Genomic DNA, 22,449 nt, shown 5'->3' with positions numbered 1-22,449 from the left:
CATTGGGTTAAGTTGATAGGGGACTTCTAGAAATAGGAAAGAACCAAATGGCCATAGGCTAGGTTCATTTTGGTTGTCACCTCTTATTCTCCTCTCTCCTTCTTCTCCTCAACTTATAGCCTATATTTGAGGCGTGTGGACAACAAGAAGGGGTGTAGTGCCTTCTTAATTGTGTGGTACATGATGTGAGGAGCGTATTCGTAGCTCCTGCCATGTTGTCACGGACAAACTTCTAAACATGATGTTTGATGTAATGCTTATGTATGTCCATGTCTTTTGGTATGTTCATGCTCTGCACAACATGTAGAGGGACGACCGAAGGCTTAATAGTCTCATTTTAGTTAGGTTGGTGGCTGCTTTAGGCTTGTAAATAAAGGTTGTGTCATATAGACACGTGTGAGAGATTCTCAATCTATAGTGGACCATTTTACCCTTTGTTGTGCAACTGTTCAGAGTTTGTAAAGTATGTTTATAATTTACATTGTCTATGATGTGTTTTCGGAAATGTTTACTTATGGATCCCGAATGAGGCATTTTCTCTCACCCGTTTTCTCTTTTGTGGGTCCTAAGGGACCATGGGAGGCTTCGGGGAGGCTGACCTTTGCAGACGGATACGTAAGGGTGCCGCACGACTTAGGCAAAACCAGCTAAGTCCGTGACAGATGGTATCAGAGTAGGACAAGCACTCATGGAAACACTTAGCATGCAAACGTGGGGGACCTAGCGTGGCTGCGTTGAGGGTAGTCAGCACACGCGCGACCATTTGGGGAAAAACGTGCATGAAGATGTAGGGAAAAGAAGTCTCTTGAAAGAGCGAGCATCTGACATTGGCATTCAGAGGAATGACCAACCCTTCACGCAAGAGGCACCACGAGAACAAGCAAGCTTGGAAGAATGCGGAGCGCACAAAGGTTGGGATGGCTGAGTTTGAGCTACGGCTCAACGTTGACAACTATACTTGATGGTGCTCAAGACAAGCGAGGCACTTGGTAAAGGATGAGACCATGCAAGGTGGAATGAGTTGCTCAACGACCAAAAGAGTTATGCAAAGCTCATAGAGGTGAGGGGAATTGCTAGCTCGAAGAATTTGGTACTCATGCATGGGCTTATATGTGGACGATGGAATGTTCATGGCCATCCCAAGGCGACCGAAACTCGGCGCCATGGAGCATTGAAACTTTCTCTTCGGCATGTGAAGGATACGTCCGTAGGAGGCTGAAGTGTGCAACAAGTTCAGCATGTTGCTAGGTCTTGAGTGGTGCAGCGGGGGCTGTATTGACGTAGAGTCGCAATCTAGCAAGTGCATTTGCAGGAGGCAGAACAATGCACAGTTTGTTCAGCAGATCGGAGTAGTCCAAGGGGATGGTGGTCTCCGAAATGAAGAGAGATATTGATCCAATGGGACAGTTATCCAGGAGGGATAAGTCCCGGCTCTCAAGAGGGAGAATCATGTGGGACGAACCTCACATGTTGAGAAGGAGTACCTCAACAAACAACAACTCCACGAAGCTCAATAGACTGAGCAAGCGGCGAGGAATCGTCGTATGATCTCGCTCGAGAGAATGCATTAGTGGATGTATTGCGAGATCAAGTGGGAGAGCGACCCAAATCAACATAAATGAAGGCACACTTGGAGTCGATATGGAGATCGGACTCAAGGGAGGGCTGACCCGTAGAATGGTGGGCGCAAGGGCCACCATCAACTCAATGCAAAAACGAGGAGCGGAGCAACTTGGGTGTAACTTGGCTAAGTACCCAAGCCTCATGAAGGGAGCCAACATAGAAGATGGAACATGGAGCGAAGGCATAGTGCTTTCCTTAGACAGAGGTCAAGGACATGAACTCTTGCAGAGGCAAGAGCAGGATCATGTTGTTCCATGGGTCATTCATTCTGACGGAGCGAACTCATCTTGCATGGTGCCAAAGACGAAGGGAGCTTTTGGGCATATGCACCTTATCTCGAAGGAGCATTTGATGGAGGAACTAAGACGACTCAATTTGCGGAGGCGAAGTTGGGTTCAGAAGGCCTTAGCACGGGGCAAGAGGACGTAGAGGCGGGTACTCTTGAAGAATATACCACAGAGTTGCCATTCAAGTTGTCATGAAGGAAGCGGTGCGTAGCGAAGATTGTGCTGGTAGGGGCAGAGGCCCAGGATCCTGACAATGGTGCACTACAACGGTGTTTCATTTGGGTGTGACCCAAGAGTGGGTGGATAAAGGTTGATTGCCAAAGGAGCGAATAAAATCGAAGGTGGAAGAGACCCTATGATGTATTGGCAGAGGCCACACATGAAGGGTTCACAATTCGAGTTCATCCCACAAGGATAAGAATGCAATAGAGATGTCACCAGGAGGCGACATGGTGCAGTGGATCATGGTGAAACAGTTCGTGGCAATGCGATACACACGATATAGTCCCGTGAGGGACTATATCATATGGAGGTATGATCGAGAGCTACTGGAAGCTCTACTTCGGTGAACAACACAACGGCAAGAAGGGCTATGGATTCAAGGAGTGAAGGCCATTGTACTGTAGAGGCGGGTCTTCCGTGCGTGCATCGAATTTTACATTGGATGAAAACCTTGGTCATCAGCATATGGGGGCTGTGTTCCACCAAGGGAAAAGTTCGAATGCAAGTACCAGTAAGTCCTATGAGAGGGACTTGATCATACAGAGGTATGATCGAAGCAGCTGAAGAGTTGGACTGCTCCAGAGCTCATATTCGCTTAAGGGAGCCCGGCAAGTCAGAGGACAAGGTCGAGTAAGCGAACGTTGCTACCAAGGAAGCTAAGGAGAACAGAATTGGTGCAAACCCTACAACGTGATGGCAGAGGCCATGCATGGGAGTTGTAGTCTATCTTTCCATCGACCAAAGGGAGCTGCTTGGAGAACACAGAGGTGTTGAAGCAGGGGGTCGAAAGGGGTGAGGAAGCGATGACGAGTCCAGAGGGACTTAGCTACCCAAAATCAAGCATCAGTTAGAATGGAGGTGGACTCGGAGGAGTGCCACAGAGACATATTTACTTATTTTGACAAAAAGGGATGTAGATGTGAGGCGACGGATAGTAGGGCCATGGGTATGGTAGCATCATGGTACTGTAGAGGCGGGACTTCCATGAAAGTCATTGATCCCTTGCTCTTATGGAGGGAGAGCGCTTGGTCATGACAGGGGCTGAGGAGGTGGAGCATGCAGAGGCAAACTCCAAGTATCGAGACAAGGCTGAAGGGCAGAGGCCAAGGAACTTCGTAAGACCGGTGTCAACAAGCTTCTCATCAAGATAGCCAAAAGTGAAGGACTTTGGGTTAGGCAAGAGTGCATGACCAAGGAACAAAGTAGGTAGTACGCGGTGTTGTACCTTTGCTACTCAGTGGAGTAGGCGGTAGGGTTGATGGAGAAGACGGTACAATCCCAGAGGCGACCAAACCTATGAGAGAATTACTCCAAGTTGGGGTGAAAACTTCCTGCATTCCAGAAGTTCGATGGCATTGAGAAGGTGAATCATAATAACTTACTCAACGCAAGGAGTGCAAACACTTTAAGTGCTTCAGAAGTGTGAGCAAAGAGCAAGCGAAGGCTAGTAACCAGCTCGATGCATGGAGTACAACCTCGAGGAGGCGGGCGAAGTCAAGTAACCTTTGCCTTCTCAACTCTTAAGAGAATGGGCGAAACCGAGTACCCTAATTCTCTTATCTATCCAGTAGAGGAGCTCTGCATATGTTCAAAGACTCTTCGAAGATAATGGAAGACAATAGTTGTCAAATCCTCACCAACGGTGATCAGTGTTACTGAGAGTAGATTGTCCGCTTCATTTCCCAACGAAATGCCAATCGAAAGCAGAAGTGATACGAACCTACTTGGATGTGACAACTAAGTGAAAAAAGAGTCAATGAGCAAATTTTATGGAGGAAGGACCCAAAACTTTAGAAGTTTGTGAGACGATGCTCGTTAAAGCTTCAACAAGCATCCACCTAGTTCAAGCAGCATGAGGCATTTGAGAGACTGGCGCAGTAAGGATTGTCTTTTCCTTTATCTAGAGGATCCATAGGAACCAATAGGGATCAACACAACTCAGCTAACCCCACACAAGAGTCAGAGTCATTGACGAGTTGAAGCAGCATGACAGATCAAAGGTTCGACTACTCAAAAAATAGCAACGGAGAGCAGTTGGGAGCCAGGAGGCGCATTGCAACTGGAGCAGAAGATTGAAGACTCAGCAAAGGCAAGGAGTTGTAGTGTCGGTAAAGGCTTCGACGAGGATGTCGAAGAAATAAGTGGGGGAGAATGTCACGGACAAACTTCTAAACAGGATGTTTGATGTAATGCTTATGTATGTCCGTGTCTTTTGGTATGTTCATGCTCTGCATAGCATGCAGAGGGACGACCGAAGGCTTAATAGTCCCATTTTAGTTAGGTTGGTGGCCGCTTTAGGCTTGTAAATAAAGGTTGTATCATGTGGACACGTGTAAGAGATTCTCGGTCTGTAGTGGATCATTTTACCTTTTGTTGTGCAACTGTTCAGAGCTTATAAAGTCTATTTGTAATTTGCATTGTCTATGATGTGTTTTCGAAAATGTTTGCTTGTGGATCCCGAATGAGGTATTTTCTCTCACCCGTTTTCTCTTTTGTGGGTCCTAAGGGACCATAGGAGGCTTCAGGGAGGCTGACCTTTGCGGACGGACACGCAAGGGTGCCGCACTACTTAGGCAAAACCAGCTAAGTCTGTGACAATGTGGATTACTACTGGAGAGGAGAATAATTGACCTTCTTTATTCTCTCCCATAGATCTGCAAGAATTTAGGAATATACAATCTCCCTAAATAACACAATCTCCTATGTATGTGTAGTTTTTCGGTTTTGCGGGTTTTGCACACCAATCTTTACACGACGATAAGAAACCTTTTTCTACGATAAATCTATGATTTATGTTCCTATTCTTCTGCTACACATGTTATGTCGCCCAAGATTTCCCAATAGTACATAGCATAGCATACATGATAAACCCTATCGTTGAGGCATAGGGTATTCTATCTATGTTTACTCTTTCTTTAAAAGTCTTTGAGGATATACTCTTTGAAAGGGATATCTCATATCTCATCAGTATGAGTCTTCTCTTGAAAATTTTTCATACCAAACATTTTGACAATAATATCTATGTAACTACATTGGGAAAAGCTAAGTATCATCTTAAATCTATCTCTATTGATTTGAATCCCCAAGATATATGATGCTTCCCGTAAGTCCTTCATTGGGAAATATCTAAATAGCCAAACCTTTATTGTGGTGAGTATTCTTACATTATTCTCAATAATTAGGATATCATCTATATATAATACCAAGAATATGATAGCACTCTCACTTACCTTCCTACACACACAAGACTCATCTTTGTTCTTAACAAAGTCATAAGATTTAATCGCCTCATCAAATCTTATGTTCTAACTTCATGAAGCTTGCTTTAGTCCATCGATAGACCTAAGCAATCTGCACACATTATCTGAACTCTATTTGGACACGAATCCATCATGCTATATCATATACACCTCATCCTTGAGGTTGTCATTGAAGAACATGGTTTTTACATTCATCTAATAGATCTCATAATCATAGTATACTACAATAGCTAATAGAATTCAGTTAGATTTTAGCATGACTACGAGTAAGAAGGTTTCGTCATAGTTAACACATTACCTTTGATGCTACCCCTTAGCCATTAGCCTTTTATAGGTTTCTATCTTTCTATCTACTCTAAACTTCTTCTTGAGGATCCACTTGCAACCAATGGGTGTAATACCCTTGGGCGCATCAACTAGGTTCCAAATCTTGTTAAAGTACACAGAATTTATATAAGAATTCATTACTTCTTGCCACTTCCCGGAGTCTATACTCATAATAGCCTCCTCGTAGGTCTGAAGATTAATATCATCAACATTCTCTCTTTTGATATGTCTTACATATCTCTAAAGAGAATAGGGTACTCTATCGGATCTATGTAAAGTCAAAACTTATGTGTTAGGTACCTAAACAGACTCTGGTTGTAGAATAGTGCTTGAGCGAGGTTCTCCAACCTCACTCATCTCGATCACGCTCTCATTGTCTCTACCAAGAATGTGTTCCTTCTCAAAAAATACTACTCTCTTGGCTATAAAGACATTTTGGTCTTCTGGATGATAGAAATAATGCTAGTCATAGGTGCCCAACAAGCCAATCACGTGAGTGATGGCATGTGTGACTTAATGCAATCGTTTTGCTTATTATATTTTGGCATTTATCACTTTATATTGACTATTGTATATATGCATGTATATATTGTGATGTCCTTGGATATATGTAATGGGAATCGGATCGTGATGAGATTACGATAATGAGACCGATTCGCCTTTAAACACAAATCCTAAATAATCCCGGTTATAGGTTACTCGAGAGGGACATCGAGATAACCGGACAGACTGGTATGCTATATACTCGTTCATATAATGGATGCAGCTAGTCTCATAGCTGCTCATGTGGGGACACAATGAATACAATACAGGTGCTCATTGGAAAATGAGTTCACTGATTGATCCACTTATAGAATGCTGGATGGTTGATAATACCTTATTGTTAAATAGTGATTTCGTAGTCCCAGAGATGTCTCTAGTCCTTAGACTTGAGACACTAAGGATGTTCTGTATGAGTATTTCATTCTTTGATACTAGACTTATAGGTTTGGATGTCACAGATCTAGTATAGCTAGTCCTCAGGAGTGGCAGTCAACCTTCGGAGAGCAATTGAGTATCAATAGAGGATCATCCACTCTCGGTGTCATGAGAGGAATATCCCATATGTTCTTGCTTAGACAAATCCTTAGCCAGGGTCATTCGGATTGAGAGAGAAAGAGTTCTCCGGAAGAATCCGATTAGAGTAAGATTCGAGTAGAAACCGTATGGATTTGATAGCACCATACCTGGTATACGATCTCTGGGATATTAGACGGATGAGGGACTATAGGTACATAGTAACTGAGGACAGATAGATCCAATGGATTGGATTCCCCTGTATCGTTTGGGGACTACGGCGTAGTGTTCTCGTACGTTCGTAATCGATGAGTCAAGTAAATTATTATGAAGATAATAATTTATTGAGCCAGAAGGAGTTCTGACAAGTATGACTCACGACCAGCTCGATATTGGGCCTAAAGGGTCACACACATATGGTAGGCATTGCGATGAGTAGAGGTTCGGATATGAGATATCCGCCAGACCTCATATCTTATTGGATATCCAATAAGCCCATGAATTATTGGATCTTATGAATGAGATCCAATAAAAGCCCATAAGAGATTATTGGATAAAAATCCATTAATCTAATAGGCTTGGGTAGTTGTATGAAGATCCAATACTCAATAGGGAGGATCCATTAGGGTTAAGTTGACATGAGACCTCTACAAATAAGAGGGATTCAATGGTTCATAGGAGAGAGCCTTTGCTTACCTCTCCTATTCTTCTCCCCCCTCTCCACCTCAAAGCAGGCCTAGAGTTTTGAGGAGCGTCGTCGCAACCTGATAAGACCCTAAAGGTCTTATCGTCGCTCTGATACCAAATGATAAGACCCTAAAGTCTTATCGTGGAAGAAAGGAGAGAAATGTGGATGATAATGATCGCTTCGAGGGGATCGGCCCTCCTTGATCGCTTCGAGGGGATCGGCCCTCCTTGATCACTTCGAGGGGATCGGCCTCCTAGGGTTTGTCAAAAGACATAATAGTATTTTTCATAGATAGTTGAAAAGAAGCAGTTATATCCCTATTTATAGAGTTCCACCCAGAGTCTATCAAGACTTGAACTCTAAAATAAATAAATATTAAATAAACCTCTACTTGATTCTAACTGAACCAAACCGACTCAATAGACAATTGGACTAAACAGACTCAATAAACATTATTCAAAAGCTCGGAAAAAGGGTCCTAACAGTTCCTCCCTCTTCAAATCAGCCTTATCCTCAAGGCTGAGCAGCATCAATCTCGGGGAGCTTCTCTTTCAGCACTTTAGCTATAGACTATCTGCAACGCATCACAACCCATTGATCAAATAAGTATGGTCTCCACTTTTTGATAGTGTAAGCAACAGGTCGATCTTTCAATATAGTAATCGTCACATGAAACTTCTGGCCATGTATAATCAATTTTATCTTTGAACCTTTGCTATCATAAGTGAAAATCCGTCCATCAATGATCTTTACTTCGAATATGTCATAGTCTTCAATGTGGTGGGCCAATCGGTCAACAATCTCACTGTCCATAAAATTGTTAGTGCTACTAGTATCAATCAAAACTATAATAGGCTGATGCTCTAGAGTTTCGGCAACTTCCATACTTTGCGGGTTAGAGTAGTCGGCTAATGTATGCATTGTATTTACGGTAGGTTCAAGGTCTTCATTAGAATTTATACCTTCATGATTGAAGTCCACATTCTTAGCTTTCGGCTCCTCTCCAATTGGTTCAATCATCAGAAGTTGCCCTTGTTTACATCGGTGCTCCATACTCCATTTTTCATCATAGTACAAACCCTTTGCTGATCTTTCCTTAAGTTCTTCCTGGGTTAGTCTTCGGGTGTCAAGGCTTTGGTTGGGAATAGATAGGGCTGGTGGCTTACTGATTATCTGGTTATTGTCACCTCTGTTTCCATGATTTTTCCTATTGATTTTTTTCTTATGTAGATGTGCGAATGAGATCGCAGCTATCATAGTGCGAGGTTGACGAGCCTTAACTTCACACCGGATCTCTGGAATAAGACCTTCAATAAATGTATCCAGAAGTTATCGTTCCGACCAATCTCTAGCTTGATTTGATAATCTTTCAAACCTACTCTGATATTCCAACACTGTAGAAGTCTAACAAATTTTTTAGAGCTGTCCATCCACCTTCATGTATAAGTAGATTGTGTCACAATCTTGGGACCCTTTTCTAGTATTTTCAAATCTGTGCAATGTAGAACTTGAGTTCCCACCTTGTTGAAATTTACTAAGGCTCCCCAGTAAGTCCTTTTTGAAATTATTAAGTACTTCTTGTAACCGGTTCTCAATTCTAATTTCCAACGCTTCCATTTGTGCTTTCACTGAGTTATCGGTGGCCATTTCATAAGACTGCAAATCTGTAATCTCAACTCCTATTTTTAGTGTTGGTCAAGGGCATCAATCACTGCCCTATTCGGTGTTGCTGTTGTGACGCAGTCGGTGGCAACACTATGGGAATGAAGGGTTGCTGCGAGGATGCGGGGATGTAGCTGCGGTCGCCGAGTGGGAGGCAGCGATGCTTATTGCGGTCGCTGCGTAGAGGGATCGCTATTGCTGAGGGCTTGGAGGCAGCGATGGTGGTGCGGCTGAGGCAGTACCGCCAAGGGCTCACCGCTGCGATGGCTGTGACGGTGCGGATGGAAGGCAGCGTTGCTCTGTTTCTGTCACACTGCGGAAGGAGGCGCTGGTGAGAGGCAACGATGCTTGTTGCAGTCACTGCATGGAGGGATCGCTGCTGCTGAGGGCTGGGAGGCAGCGATGGTGGTGTGGTTGGGGGCAACGCCGGCAAGGACTCGCCGCTATGGTGGCTGCAATGGAGGAAGAGTTGCTGCCCTGTGTTTTTGTCACTATGTGAGATGAGAGCGTCGAGGCTGAAAGGCGACGGTTGTGACTGTTGTGACCCAAGGAAGCAATCGCCGAGCAGCCGGGTTGAGGCTGCAGTGATGGCAACCAACAACTGCAGCAGCGGAGGCAGAACAAGACGGAGGTGGCATTGAAGCGGTCGGGGTTAAGGCTGTAGTGGTGGCAACCGATGGCAGCGGCAAAGATGCAGAGCAAAGGGGCTGCAGCAACAGTGCAGATCAAGGGGGTTGAGTGAAGGCTGCGGTGGCTGGCAGCAGTAGTCGTTGCTGGCCGGAGCGTAGCGGCGGCGGTGGAGAAGGAGGCAGCGAGGGTCGTGACAGGCTGGGCGGCGAGCGGCGTCATCGCTGGCTGGGCAGTAGTGGCAACGGTGGTGGCAACTGGCGTTCGCAGCAGCAAGGGGATCCGCGACTGCGACGATGGTAACTGCCTTGTTTCGGTCACCACGGATGCAGAGCAAGGGAGATCGGCTGTTGGGAGGCGTGTGGTGGTCGTCGCACAGTGCTTGGTAGCAGTGGTGGCTTGGCAATGAGGGAGAGGGGTGGCGTTGAAGTGGTCAAGAAACAGCGCCGGCGGTAGAGGCAACCGACGCCTACGGCAGTAGAGGGATCAGCAGCTACTCTGTTTCTATCGCACCACAGAAACAGCGACGCCGACAGATTGCACGGCCGAAGCTGCAACCAAGGGAAGGCAGCGATGGTGGTGCAACTAGGGCAGCATCGCCGACGGTAGAAGCGGTGATGGGTGGTCTGCTGGCTGGGAAACGGCGACCGCGGCCCTTCTTGCTCGAGCGAGATGCGGGTAGCGAGGAGGCAAGGTGAGAAGGTTGCTGGCCGGGGCACAACGGCAGCGGTGGGCGCTGGCCGGGGAGCAGCGGCGACGGTGGGCGCCGACTAGGAAGCAGCGCCGGCGATGGAAGAGAAGGAAAGCAGGGGTGGTCGGCGCCGGGAAGCAAATGTTCCTTCTTGGTTGAGAAGGAACAGTGTGCGTGGCCGCCGGCTTCGCCCTCACAAATTTTTTTTTTTTTTTAGATGACGAACTACAGCGAGAACGTCGAGGATCGTTGCTTTGATACCAAATGATAAGACCCTAAAGTCTTATCGTTACTCTGATACCAAATGATAAGACCCTAAAGGTCTTATCGTTGCTCTGATACCAAATGATAAGACCCTAAAGTCTTATCGTGGAAGAAAGGGGAGAAATGTGGATGATAATGATCGCTTCGAGGGGATTGGCCCTCCTTGATCACTTCGAGGGGATCAGCCTCCTAGGGTTTGTCAAAAGACAGAATAGTATTTTTCATAGATAGTTGAAAAGAAGTAGTTACATCCCTATTTATAGAGTTCCACCCAAAGTCCATTAGGACTTGAACTCTAAAATAAATAAATATTAAATAAACCTCTACTTGACTCTAACTAAACCAAACCGACTCAATAAACAACTAGATTAAACAAACTCAATAAACATTATTCAAAAGCTCAGAAAAAGGGTCCTAACACAACCCTACTGTGTGGATCACCGCTAGAGAGGAGGGCGCTTGACCTCCTTCACCCTCTCCTAGATATATGCAAGGATTCAAGGATATACGATCTCCCTAGGTAACACAATCTTTACTATACGCAGTTTTCTATTTCATGGATTTTGCGCATCAATCTTCGCACGATGACGAACATCTCTTTGGGAATAGGGGATTTTGTTTTCTGTTCTTCCACTGCGCATGTGATGTCACCCTCAAAGATTTCTAAACAAATAATACCCACAAGTTTCCTTGGGATATCTCACGAACTTACACCACTCCGTCCTGGATTATAACTTATCGAGATTGTGTCTCTTAACGTGAGCAGGGCAGTCTCAAATCTTAACAACCTTAAGATTAAGCTTTTTCTCTTTTCATATCTTAACAACCTTAACACTACTAACTTAGTTGGAACTCTGTTCAGAAGGTAAAATGTGGACTCTAGGGTGTATCCCCAGAATGAGATAGGTATATCAGTGAAACTCATCATGGACCACACTATGTCTAATAGTATGTGATTCCTCCTTTCGAACGTACCATTAAGCTGAGGTGTATAAGGAGGCGTCCACTATGATAGAATGTCATGGTCCTTGAGGAACTGTGTGAACTATGTACTCAAATACTCACCTCCTCGATCTAATCGAAGAGTCTTGATACTCTTTCCATTCTGATTCTCTACCTCATTCTTATATTCCCTAAATTTCTCGAAGGCCTCGAACTTATACTTCATCAAGTATATATGTTCATACCAAGTAAAATCGTCAGTGAAAGTAATAAAGTAGGAGTAACTACTAGTCACATGTGCCCTGTAAGCCAATTACGTGAATGATGACACATGTGACATAATATACATTCTGTTTATTTAGTATAGTATTTGATATTTTATTACTTTATCTTGCATGCTGCATATATTGCGATATCTATGGATCTATGCAATGGGAATTGGATCGTGATAAGATCACGATAATGAAACCAATTCGCCAGATCCTAAATAATCCCAAACATTGGTCACTCGAGAATGACATCAAGATGACCGAATATACTGATGTGTTGTACACCCGTCTATGTGATGAAAGCAGCTAGTTTCATAGTTGCTCATGGGGACACTAGGGATATTGCGTAGGTGCTTATTGGAAAATAAGTTCACTGATTGATCTGCTCATGAATGTTAGATAGTTGATGATACCTCATTACCAAACAGTAATTCCATCATCATAGTGGTGTATCTGGACCTTAGATTTGAGACACTAAGAATATCCTATATAAGTACTCCACTCTTTGATATCAAACTTATCGACCTGGATGTTCTAGATCTAGCATAATCGATCATCGGAATTGACAGACAACCTTACGAAGGCTATTGATTATCGACATAGGATCATCCGTCCTTGGTGTCATGAGAGAAATATTCCATGTATTCTTTCTCAAACAAATCCCTAACCATAGTCATTCGGATTGAGAGAGAGAGTTTTACGGGAGAATCCGATTAGAGTGAGACTCAAGTAGAAACTATATGGGCTTGAAAACACCATACACGATATATTATCTCTAGGATATTAAATGGATTAGGGACTATAGATACATGGTAATTGAGAATAGATAGATCCAAATGATTGGATTCCTTTATATAGTCTGGGGACTACGGCGTAGTAGCCTAGTACATCTATAGTTGATTAGTCGAGTGAATTATTATAAAGATAATAATTCACTAAGCTATAAAGAGTTCTGATAGGCATGACTCATGACCAACTTGATATTGGGCTTAGAGGGTTACACACAAATGGTAAGTATTACGACGAGTAGGGGTTCGGACATGAGATCTGGACTGAACATCTTCTCCTTGCTAAAAGGTGTTTTAGATCAATATTTTGTCGTCAAAATTATTGTCGCAGAATAGGGGAGAGAGGGTAGCAACCGTTGCTACACTACAATTTGGTTGAAAGCTGCTTGTAGCCTTAGTTGAGAGCACAGCTTGCTGCTCTCGACAAAAGCTTTGCCGAGAGTAGCAAGGGTGCTCTCGACCTATAGGATTGGCAGCCCCTGCAATTAGGTTTCCTGACTACAAGGGGCACCCATGGCGATTAGGATTTCCTAGCCTCCAAGGAGACCCTAACGATTAGGATTCCTAGCTACATGGGGCAAGTTGGTGGCTAGGCTTCCTAGTCGCCCAAGGTTATACTATAGCTAGGGTATTTTGGTTGCAGAGAACTCCTTGGTGGCTAGAGTTCCCAAGCCACACAAGGCAGCCCTATGACCTAGGATTCCTAATCGTAGGTGAGTCCCTAGTGGCTAAGGTTTCCTAGACACATAGTAGGGCACCCTCTAGTAGGGTTTCCAAAATACTATAGCATAATTAATTAAATAGTTTAATTAATTATTATTATCTAGTAGTCCTACATGGTGATATGTACAGGTGATGTATGATGTGGACAGATAATCATGGACCATGTGATGTGATACATGTGTATATTATTATTATTATTATTATTATTATTATTATTATTATTATTATTATTATGCCTTGCGAGCCTCTATTTTTTCTCATTTATTATCGGGCCTACGTGCTTGTGATTGTGCTGTAATTACACAAGGAGGCACAGTAGGAGCGTAAAAGCGATAGCGGGACTCATGAGGTTGAGATGGACGATTGCGACGTATAGAGATGTTGACGGAATCGATTAGGACGAGATGGACGATCACAGGGCATAGAGATGTGTCGATGCACACATAGATTATGATGTAAGTGATTGGGCCCATTGGCTCGGGCTTGATCATATTAGATTATGGTCCATGATTATTTGGTGTGATTACTCGTATGATGTGTGATTACTTATACACCTATTAGATATGTATATATATTTGCATGTGATGTAAAAATATATATTAAATATATATATGTATGATACGTCATAGGAGACCAAATCAAAGTCTCCCCTCTCGATAATATTAAGTTGATAAACTTGAGGTAATTAGATTGACCCACATGGCCTTCCATTGTTATAGGGAGAAATCAATTCTCGGCGTAGGTTGAGTTGGTTGAGTCCCTCGAGACTCACCTATATCATGATTCGATATATTGCCTATGACATAGAGGTGTCAGCGGTGACCTGAGGACGTGGTATGTTTGGTCGAGTCCCTTGAGGGCATATCATCGAATCAAACTTATCTTTTAACGATGGTGATGACTTAACCGAACATCATGGTTGGTCGAGTCTCTCGAGACCATGATGGTTCGGAGGCCAAACAAGACAAGAATAATAATTAGTTGTGATCGAGAAGAGTTGCATGCCTTTTTGGGCTTAGCATGATTGGTCGAGTCCCTCAAAATTATGTTAAGATGCCAATTGGATCCCGATCCCTATTAGAGATCTGTTGGGAAACTCTGATTCACAAATTGGAGAGAGTTATATATTTTACGAGAAAATAATAGGAATAGATTAAGATAGAAGTCCTTATCTTGATTGTTTATGTTTTTACAAAAATTACATGTTATTTATTTATGCTACATCTCTTGTTTGTCAGAAACATGTCGCTTTCAAATCTCTTATGTAGCATACTTGATGTCAACCGTCTCACTAGTCCAAATTACACGGATTGGCTCCGCAACATTAGAATCATTCTTACGATGGAGAAAATCATGTAAATCCTTGATATAGTGATGCCTACACCCGAGGAAGGGGCAAGCGATGATGAGATCACTCGCTACATGAAGTATATAGATTACTCTACTTTTGCTCAATGTTATATGTTGGGCTCTATGACTTTCAAGTTATAGAGACAGAATAAAAAGATAGATGTCAAATTCATTCTCCTGCATCTCCACAAATTATTTGAGGAACAGGGAAGGATTCAACGATATGAGATATTTAAGAGTCTCTTCTATGCTAGGATGACTGAGGAGACATCGGTTCATAACCATATCTTTAAGATGATTGAGTAGATAGAAAAACTCATAGGTCTAAGAATGGCTCTAGAGGATAACATGTGTGTGGATCTTGTGTTTTAGTCCCTACTAGATTTTTTTTCTTAGTTCATCATAAATGTTAATATGAATAAGCTTAAAGGGTAAAGGCAACGACAGACCGAGTAAAGCAAAGATTGCCAAGAATGACCCAATGAATGACAAAGACCAGTCCTTCCACTATGGCAAAGATGGATATTGGAAGAAGAACTATAAGGAGTACCTTGTAGAAAAGGCATAACAGAAGCTTGTAGAAGCTTTAGGTATTTTTTTATCAATCTCCATTTGTTAGATTTTTATGATAATACATGGGTATTGGATTTCGATAGTGCTTATCACATATGTAATTTATTGTAGATTCTAGCAAGATCTCGGAGATTGGTGAAAGGTGAGATGGATCTCAAGATGGGCAATAGAGCAAGAGTTACTATTGTTGTTGTCGACGAAGTCACTTTACATATACTTGGTAGAGCTATTATTATATTGGATGTATATTATTTTATTCCTTCTATTATCAAAAATATTATTTCCATTTCATGTTTGATAGTTAGTAGATATAAATTAATTTTGAGAATAATGGTTGTTTAGTAATAGTGGATAATAAAATCAAGAAACATTACATAATAATTTATTTATGCTAGATATTATTCCATATATCATGAATGTAAGAGTGTTTAAGAGAAAATGAGATGATGTAAGTTATACAAAGATGTAAGTCTTCTTATTTCTTTTATCTTTTATTTTTTTTAATTAACATATTTATGCTGGTCTTCTTTGAATAAGACTTTGATATTATGTTTGTTTGGTGTTTGTAGATCTTGAAGTAAAAGAAAAAGAATATAATAAAAGTACTTATCATCTTAAACTTATATTAGTCAAAAGGATAAAGTATACTTTTAAAAAAAAAACTAACTAAAGTCCAACGGACCTTCTCATTCTTATCCATGCACAAAAAAAAATCAACTACTCATCGAAATCCTAATTATTTAAATTAATTTTATCAATTGTCATATTTCCATACCCAGATTCCAACTACCACCATCTTGGATACGTCCAGTGAACGGAGAAGCATGCAGCATAGAATATTCTTGCCAGAGAAGACTCGTAAGAAGATCTAGTCACTCGATCGCCACCAAATCTTTCTTACATTGTGTTCGATATCTTCATCTTCACCTCTAAAGTTCAGTGTCTTAGGGATATGGTGTAGCCGGCTTGGCTAACAGGTGGGATCAATCTCCGAGTAAAAAAGAAAGACAAAAGCACCACCAAATCTTTTCCTAGAGAGATCACAAAGGTCATTGATTTTGTTCCACTTTGTTGATTTGATATTAATGACTGGGTTCTTACCCCTCGAGATATCCAATCTCGTTAAGATGACAGTTATATTATAAGCTATACAAATTCGTTGCTTCTCGTCGGATTTGATTCGGAAAAGAGGATTCTTACTCGGGGATCCAACCCGCACTGCATCATGCACGCAGATATCCACTAGAGTAACAACAGATGTAACATAAGATTGGGTGCTTAGGCACATACTATTGCTCTCAGAGATACAAAAGGAATTGTGCATCAATATAGCTTTTTTTTTCATCTATTACTATTTTAATTCATGCACGATAGCTTGTGGAGGTCACTGTTGAATGGTGCATCTTCTCGTGGGTAAGATGGTAAATGACTTGTCTGATTCCCTTTCGGTGCGTTATTGCAGGTATTGTGATCCAGCAGTCATCCATTCATTCTTGGGTGGTCTAATCATGCTCATTATGCTCGACAGCAATCAATAATTATATACATTATTCGATGATATAGCAATGATGGGATGAAGAGCACGGGGTCCAAAATTTTAGATAGGCTTTTAAATTGAGAGCCAGAGGTGCAACGCTAATAATGCTGTGCATGTGTGCATGTTGCCACCAACAGCTGCAGCGTACGTGAGCACCACGCAACCCCTATAACGTAGGAGTCGATACCAATCTCAGACGATACACCAACTTTTAGGAAGTCATCATCGTATTATTAGCTCCCAGCTGCACAACGCCGGCCATGTGTTCTTGCATCACTGGCCATCAGGTCGGAGCAGTTGTCATCCGGCTTGTCATCCTTGCTTCACATAATTTATCTCTCTGTCTCTCTCTCTCTCTCTCTCTCTCTCTCTCTCTCTTATTGGATGACTTTGTTCTGGCACAATCTCTGATGAAATTGTTACTAAATATTCTTTATCTGGAGCTGCAGAAGACTCGAAGATGATAGAAATCTTCGATTAATTTGTGGTGCTTTCGAAGAGGTAGCGGGCAACCAACCTCCGTGCAGCGTTAGTTGATTCCGGAATTATTTATTGTTTGACTTGATCATTATTTTATGCAAGAAAATTTCGTGTCACCGTCGGAGTGCTCTCTGACTTCATCCTTTTATGGTAGTTCGGCAGCCGAGTAGATGGACAATTCTGCGTTCTTGATGAAACCAGCGGCATCAATTTCTCTCCCCCATTTTTGTTTAATGGAGAAGGGATTTGTTTGCATCCGCCGCAAGTCAAAACACCCGACCACACAGCATCCGGCGTTAGATCTGCAATCTCCGATCTCATCCAGTCCATTCTTATTTCCGAGCTGAAGCCTTCCCATCCCCCCCAACAAAACGTGACGCTGAAACGCGACGTCACGTCTTTTTCTTATCACTACGCTCCAAAAGGTCAACCTCCCTCTTGCCTTCCGAACTTGCTTGCTTCGAGTGAGCCGACGACTCGCTCCTCGATCTTTTATTATCATTATTATGCCGTGGAATCGGGTGGTGGAGGCAAGTCAGCTCGTACCCCAATTGACTGCCGGTTTGACCAGGTCTGGGCTCGGGGTTGGGGTCGCCGACGAATAGTTTGATGATCCAATTGATGGACTCCGTTCGGCGCCGTCGATGTGTGTGGATCGTCGCCACCACATTTGGATGGTTGGGATATAGTGCGTCGAACCATGCAAATGACCGAATCGAAGCTTTCGGGTGAGATTTGTTCGTGACGCCAGCATGTGAACCGTGGTCCGGATTACGGAGCTCCGAAAGAAAGACCGCGGTTTCGGAATAGTTCCTTCTAGTGTTGCCATGGCCATACATTACCACCCCCAAAACCCCCACCCTCCGGGTCTAAAATATATATATATATATATATGTACCTCTACCCCTTCATCGCATTCCATCCATCTTCTTCCAGCACACTTGATTGCCTTCTTTCTCTCTCTCATACACACCCTGTCCAGGTTTTTCTCAAGCAGAAGAACCAAGGAAATGGTGGCAATGGACGTGGTGGTGGGGGCTGGCGGAAGGGAAGAAGAGACAGCTGATGAAAACTACGTGAAGGGGGTAAGGCACCTGTGCGAGAGTGGCATTTCGAGGGTCCCTGCCAAGTACATCCTCCCTGTCCCGGACCGGCCTCAAGTTGCTCCACATGAGAGGAAGGATAACACTGGTTCCAATCTAAGGCTGCCCGTGATTGATGTGGCTCGACTGCGTACGCCGGATCGCGGTCGAGTTTTGGAGTGCTTGGATAGAGCCTGCAGGGAGCATGGCTTCTTCCAGGTGTCTGCTTTGGTGGTTCCTTGAGTTCATATGATCGGTAGACGTTATAGAACATGGTTGTGATCGCTGTGTGTTGCGTGTAGGTGGTGAACCACGGCATGAGCAGCGAAGCTCTACGGAGAATAATGGATGTCGGGAGGAGATTCTTCGGGCTCCCACTGGAGGAGAGATCCAAGTACATGACGAGCGACATCAGGGGGCCGGTGAGGTACGGCACCAGCTACAACCAGATACAGGACAGCGTGTTCTGTTGGAGGGACTTCTTGAAGCTCAGCTGCCATCCACTGGAGGAGGTCCTCCCGTTCTGGCCCTCTGCTCCAATGGATTTGAGGTGAGGCTCCCTCCCACGTGGTGTGTTGTCCATCAGAATGCATTCGCTTGATTCATTCACAATTGCCCATGCTGTCAACGTTCATCCCACAGTAATCCTGCCACAAAATCTTGGAAACAACGAGATGCCATCCCCCTGTTGAGTAATCCTATGCAGCAGATAAATATAGCCGTCATAGCAGTAGACTCGGAAGCAGTGATCTATTAAATAAAAGATTTGGAAACAATGGGGACAAGTCTACTAACATGCACTGTGGTGCCCAGTGCATAGCTGCTCTGAGATTAACTGGTTTTGGGGCTGTCGGTACTTCATTAGTGTGAGCCAGCACATCCGGTAGCACAGGTAGCCACCCCCGATTAAAGAATATATGGTAGTAGCACTTCAGTCATATAGATAACTAATGTATGTTTCGCATGTCTTTGTCACTCTTAGATGCTTCTAGGAACCTTCTCTGCAGCCACAACCTTAGCTCTCTGTAGATCAAACGTTATCTATGTGGTTGGTCGCCTGGGTGATATTTTTTTCTATGTCACTCTTACCGGCCAGAAATGCTTTTATGTGACAAAGAAGAAAAATGCTATTATTGAGGATATGCAAAAAGAAGCCAGCGAAAGAAAAGCAAATCATTAATCATGGCTTCTGTGTCACTGTCCAGAATATATCCGACTAGATAATCATGGAATGTTGTAGGAGTAAGTAGTTGTTGTATCTGATGTTATGGTTGATGCAGGGATGAGGCGGTTTCATATGCTAAGCAAATCAAATCCTTGTTCTGTGATATCATGGCAGCGGTCCTTGAGATCCTGGGAGTGAACAGTGGCTACCTCGAGGAATTCGATGATGGAACGCACCTCGTGGTCATAAACTACTATCCACCCTGCCCTGAACCCGATCTGACACTCGGAATGCCGCCCCATTCCGACTACGGCTTCCTCACTCTCCTGTTGCAGGACGATATCAAGGGGCTCCAGGTTCAACTTCGCGGCAAGTGGATCACCGTCGAGCCCATTCCCAACTCTTTCGTGGTCAACATCGGCGATCATCTAGAGGTCAGTGTTCGATGTCTGTTGCGTCGGGATTAGAAGCAGCATGAGTGGCTTTCTGGACGCCTTCTGCTTCACAAGTTACGACGAGCATTATCCTACGGACCTTAAAATTTACGCGTCATGGAAGCAGGACGGGTGGCTTCCTTCATGCCTCCAACTAATGGCTCTCGTTGGATTTGCCGACGCAGATATTTAGCAACGGGAGGTACAAGAGCGTGCTGCATCGCGTCGTCGTTAACTCGACGAAACCCCGGATGTCGATCGCGTCCCTCCACAGCCTCCCCTTCGCGAGCGTGGTCAGTCCTTCGCCGGAGCTGGTCGACCGGGAGAACCCGAGGCTGTACAAGGACACCGACTTCGCCGCCTTCCTTGACTACATATCCTCCCACGAGCCGAAGCGCAAGAGCTTCCTGGAGTCGAGGAAGTTGCCTCCCCATGAGGTGCGGTCCAAAAGTCAATGAGGTGCAGGCATCTTCGGTGGCGTGAGATGTCCGTAAGAGTCCATGCATTGTAACCTAAATATTTGTCGGGCAGTATGTGTGTAGTGTAACTCGACTCATCGTCCTCTTGCGCTGTACCTCAGCGTCGTAAGAAGTCAAAGAAGGCGGCACCCCCCTCCCCCCCCCCCCACGGAGAGGGCACAGAAGACAGCATTCATTTTTGCGTGTAAAAATCTCCTGATCAAGTGCACCAGAAAGCTTTAGTAGGTTGAACTCCTACAGCTCAGTGATCTGTTGAACTTGCGGTGGTCTAGTGGAAGAAGAGCGTAACCTAAGGCTTGGAGCCCGGTCCGAACGGCCCGATTTTAGAGATCATGCACGAAATCGAGCCTCGACTCGTAGAATACATGTCGGAGGTTCTTTAATTCTAGAGAACCTATAATCCTGATGATTGATGTTGGCCCATCCGTATGCAGTTTTAATTTCAGCGAACCGTGAATCACGAGCCTCCAGCGTGTCTATTTCTTTGACTCAAGTCAAAATTCTCCTAATCCATACAAACAGAAAAAGAAAGAAATGAAAATATATATATATATATATGTATCCGCGCATTTAATGCCTCCAGCGGCATCCAATGCGGGTTGAGTTACTGCAGGGCCCCGCACCGTTACCCATCGTTACGCACCATAACCAGGAAGGTAGGATGCCTTCTTGCTTTCCCGGGAAGGTATCCTATGTGGGAGAGAATAAAGGGTTAATTAGTCCCCTGGGGGTTGCCAGTCACCATGTTTTAGGTTTTTGACCAACCACTGCTATTAATCCTTGCTTGTTGAGCGTTTGCGGATGGTACAGAACAAGAGATAAAGATGTAAGCATGGAAACACATCACGTTGTCTCTATCCTAGAACGGACAGAAGAAGAAGAACAAGAAGATAAGATAGCTTACAAAGGGCCCATGAAGCAAAAGTAAAAAGCCAAGGAGATCATCTTGGAAGAAAGCACTAGAGCGCTGCGGAAGAGAGTGAGGATGGAAAAGAAGAGAATATTGTTGCGTAACACCTACTGGCCGAGCAATAACTCTTTCCCCAAACCCTACCTTCCGTGTTAAGCCTTGCCACCCTCCCTCCCGTCCTTTCCCCTCGCCCGTATATATATATATATATATATATATATATATATATATATATATATGTTATCCCTGTCCCGTTTAACAGGGGAAGTGTTATCTCTCTTATAGTATGTCAGACTCCCCCAAGCTATCCTGTGGCTGTGCGGCTGCAGAGCCAGTGTTGCGGCCCATCGTGACAGTGAGATCAGAAGAAGACGACGGCAGAACCACCTCGCCATTAAGAGATGGTGACGGCAATGAAGGGTGCCACACTCCGACGTCAGAAGAGAGCAAGCTGCCATCTACTCCCTTGAACTGCCCGCCTGCGCCGAGGAAGCGCAGGAGGATCTCCGTTAGCAGGAGGCGGCCACGGCCGGACCAGGTGGAGTTCATCGTGGTTGGGGCCAAAGAGATGGAGCAGCTGTTCTCGAGGATAGATCAGCCACCGCGACATGCCAAGAGGCAAAGGTGTGATAGTCCAGACGACAAGTAAGATCGATGGCAGCATTCAGCTTATTTTTGCTGTTCCTCATGGATGTGCACTCAGATCTGATAGGATTTGGTTCATAATCTTCTATGTTTCTTCTTGTTAGAAGCTTTTTATATGTGAGGTGACAGTTGATATGGTTCCTTAGACCTTGTGATCCAAGGTGATATTGTCTTTGTATTTCGTTTTCTTTTTCTTTTACATATTTATTTCTTGTTTTTTTCGCCTTTGTGACGTATGTACAAGGTTGAATGATGCGAGTGATGGATCGGCCACATTTAGTTATTGCAGCTGCAGCAGCAGCGTAATTGAAGATAGTGATGCTCACATCAGCTATAAGAATTTTTGGTTATTCTCTCCTCGATAA

The 22,449-nt window shown here is 43.9% G+C and overlaps 1 protein-coding gene and 1 long non-coding RNA gene across 2 annotated transcripts; one reads left to right on the top strand and one right to left on the bottom strand.

Annotated features, from left to right (window-relative positions):
• The first annotated feature begins 18,273 nt into the window (after positions 1 to 18,273).
• LOC103973381 (probable 2-oxoglutarate-dependent dioxygenase SLC1) lies at positions 18,274 to 20,773 on the top strand. The gene is made up of 4 exons (XM_009387935.3): positions 18,274 to 18,670; positions 18,754 to 19,001; positions 19,732 to 20,050; positions 20,236 to 20,773. The coding sequence occupies exons 1-4, from the start codon at positions 18,380 to 18,382 to the stop codon at positions 20,506 to 20,508; spliced, it is 1,131 nt and encodes a 376-aa protein (XP_009386210.2). The 5' UTR covers positions 18,274 to 18,379; the 3' UTR covers positions 20,509 to 20,773.
• Positions 18,785 to 19,735, bottom strand: LOC135632357 (uncharacterized). The gene is made up of 2 exons (XR_010494684.1): positions 19,247 to 19,735; positions 18,785 to 19,149 (listed from the first exon to the last, which is right to left on the bottom strand). It is a non-coding gene; the product is annotated as an uncharacterized LOC135632357 (long non-coding RNA).
• Positions 20,774 to 22,449: the final 1,676 nt, after the last annotated feature.

Source organism: Musa acuminata, chromosome BXJ3-3 (genome assembly GCF_036884655.1).
Source record: "Musa acuminata AAA Group cultivar baxijiao chromosome BXJ3-3, Cavendish_Baxijiao_AAA, whole genome shotgun sequence".
In the NCBI taxonomy this organism is placed as follows: domain Eukaryota; kingdom Viridiplantae; phylum Streptophyta; class Magnoliopsida; order Zingiberales; family Musaceae; genus Musa; species Musa acuminata.
This window is presented reverse-complemented; position numbering and strand designations above follow the sequence as displayed.

Excerpts from the sequence above, each read along its gene's own strand:
- LOC103973381 (XM_009387935.3), top strand. The coding sequence starts at position 18,380 with ATGGTGGCAATGGACGTGGTGGTGGGGGCTGGCGGAAGGGAAGAAGAG. Across the intron at positions 19,002-19,731 it reads TCTGCTCCAATGGATTTGAG|GGATGAGGCGGTTTCATATG; the intron begins GTGAGGCTCCCT and ends TGGTTGATGCAG. Across the intron at positions 20,051-20,235 it reads ACATCGGCGATCATCTAGAG|ATATTTAGCAACGGGAGGTA; the intron begins GTCAGTGTTCGA and ends TTGCCGACGCAG.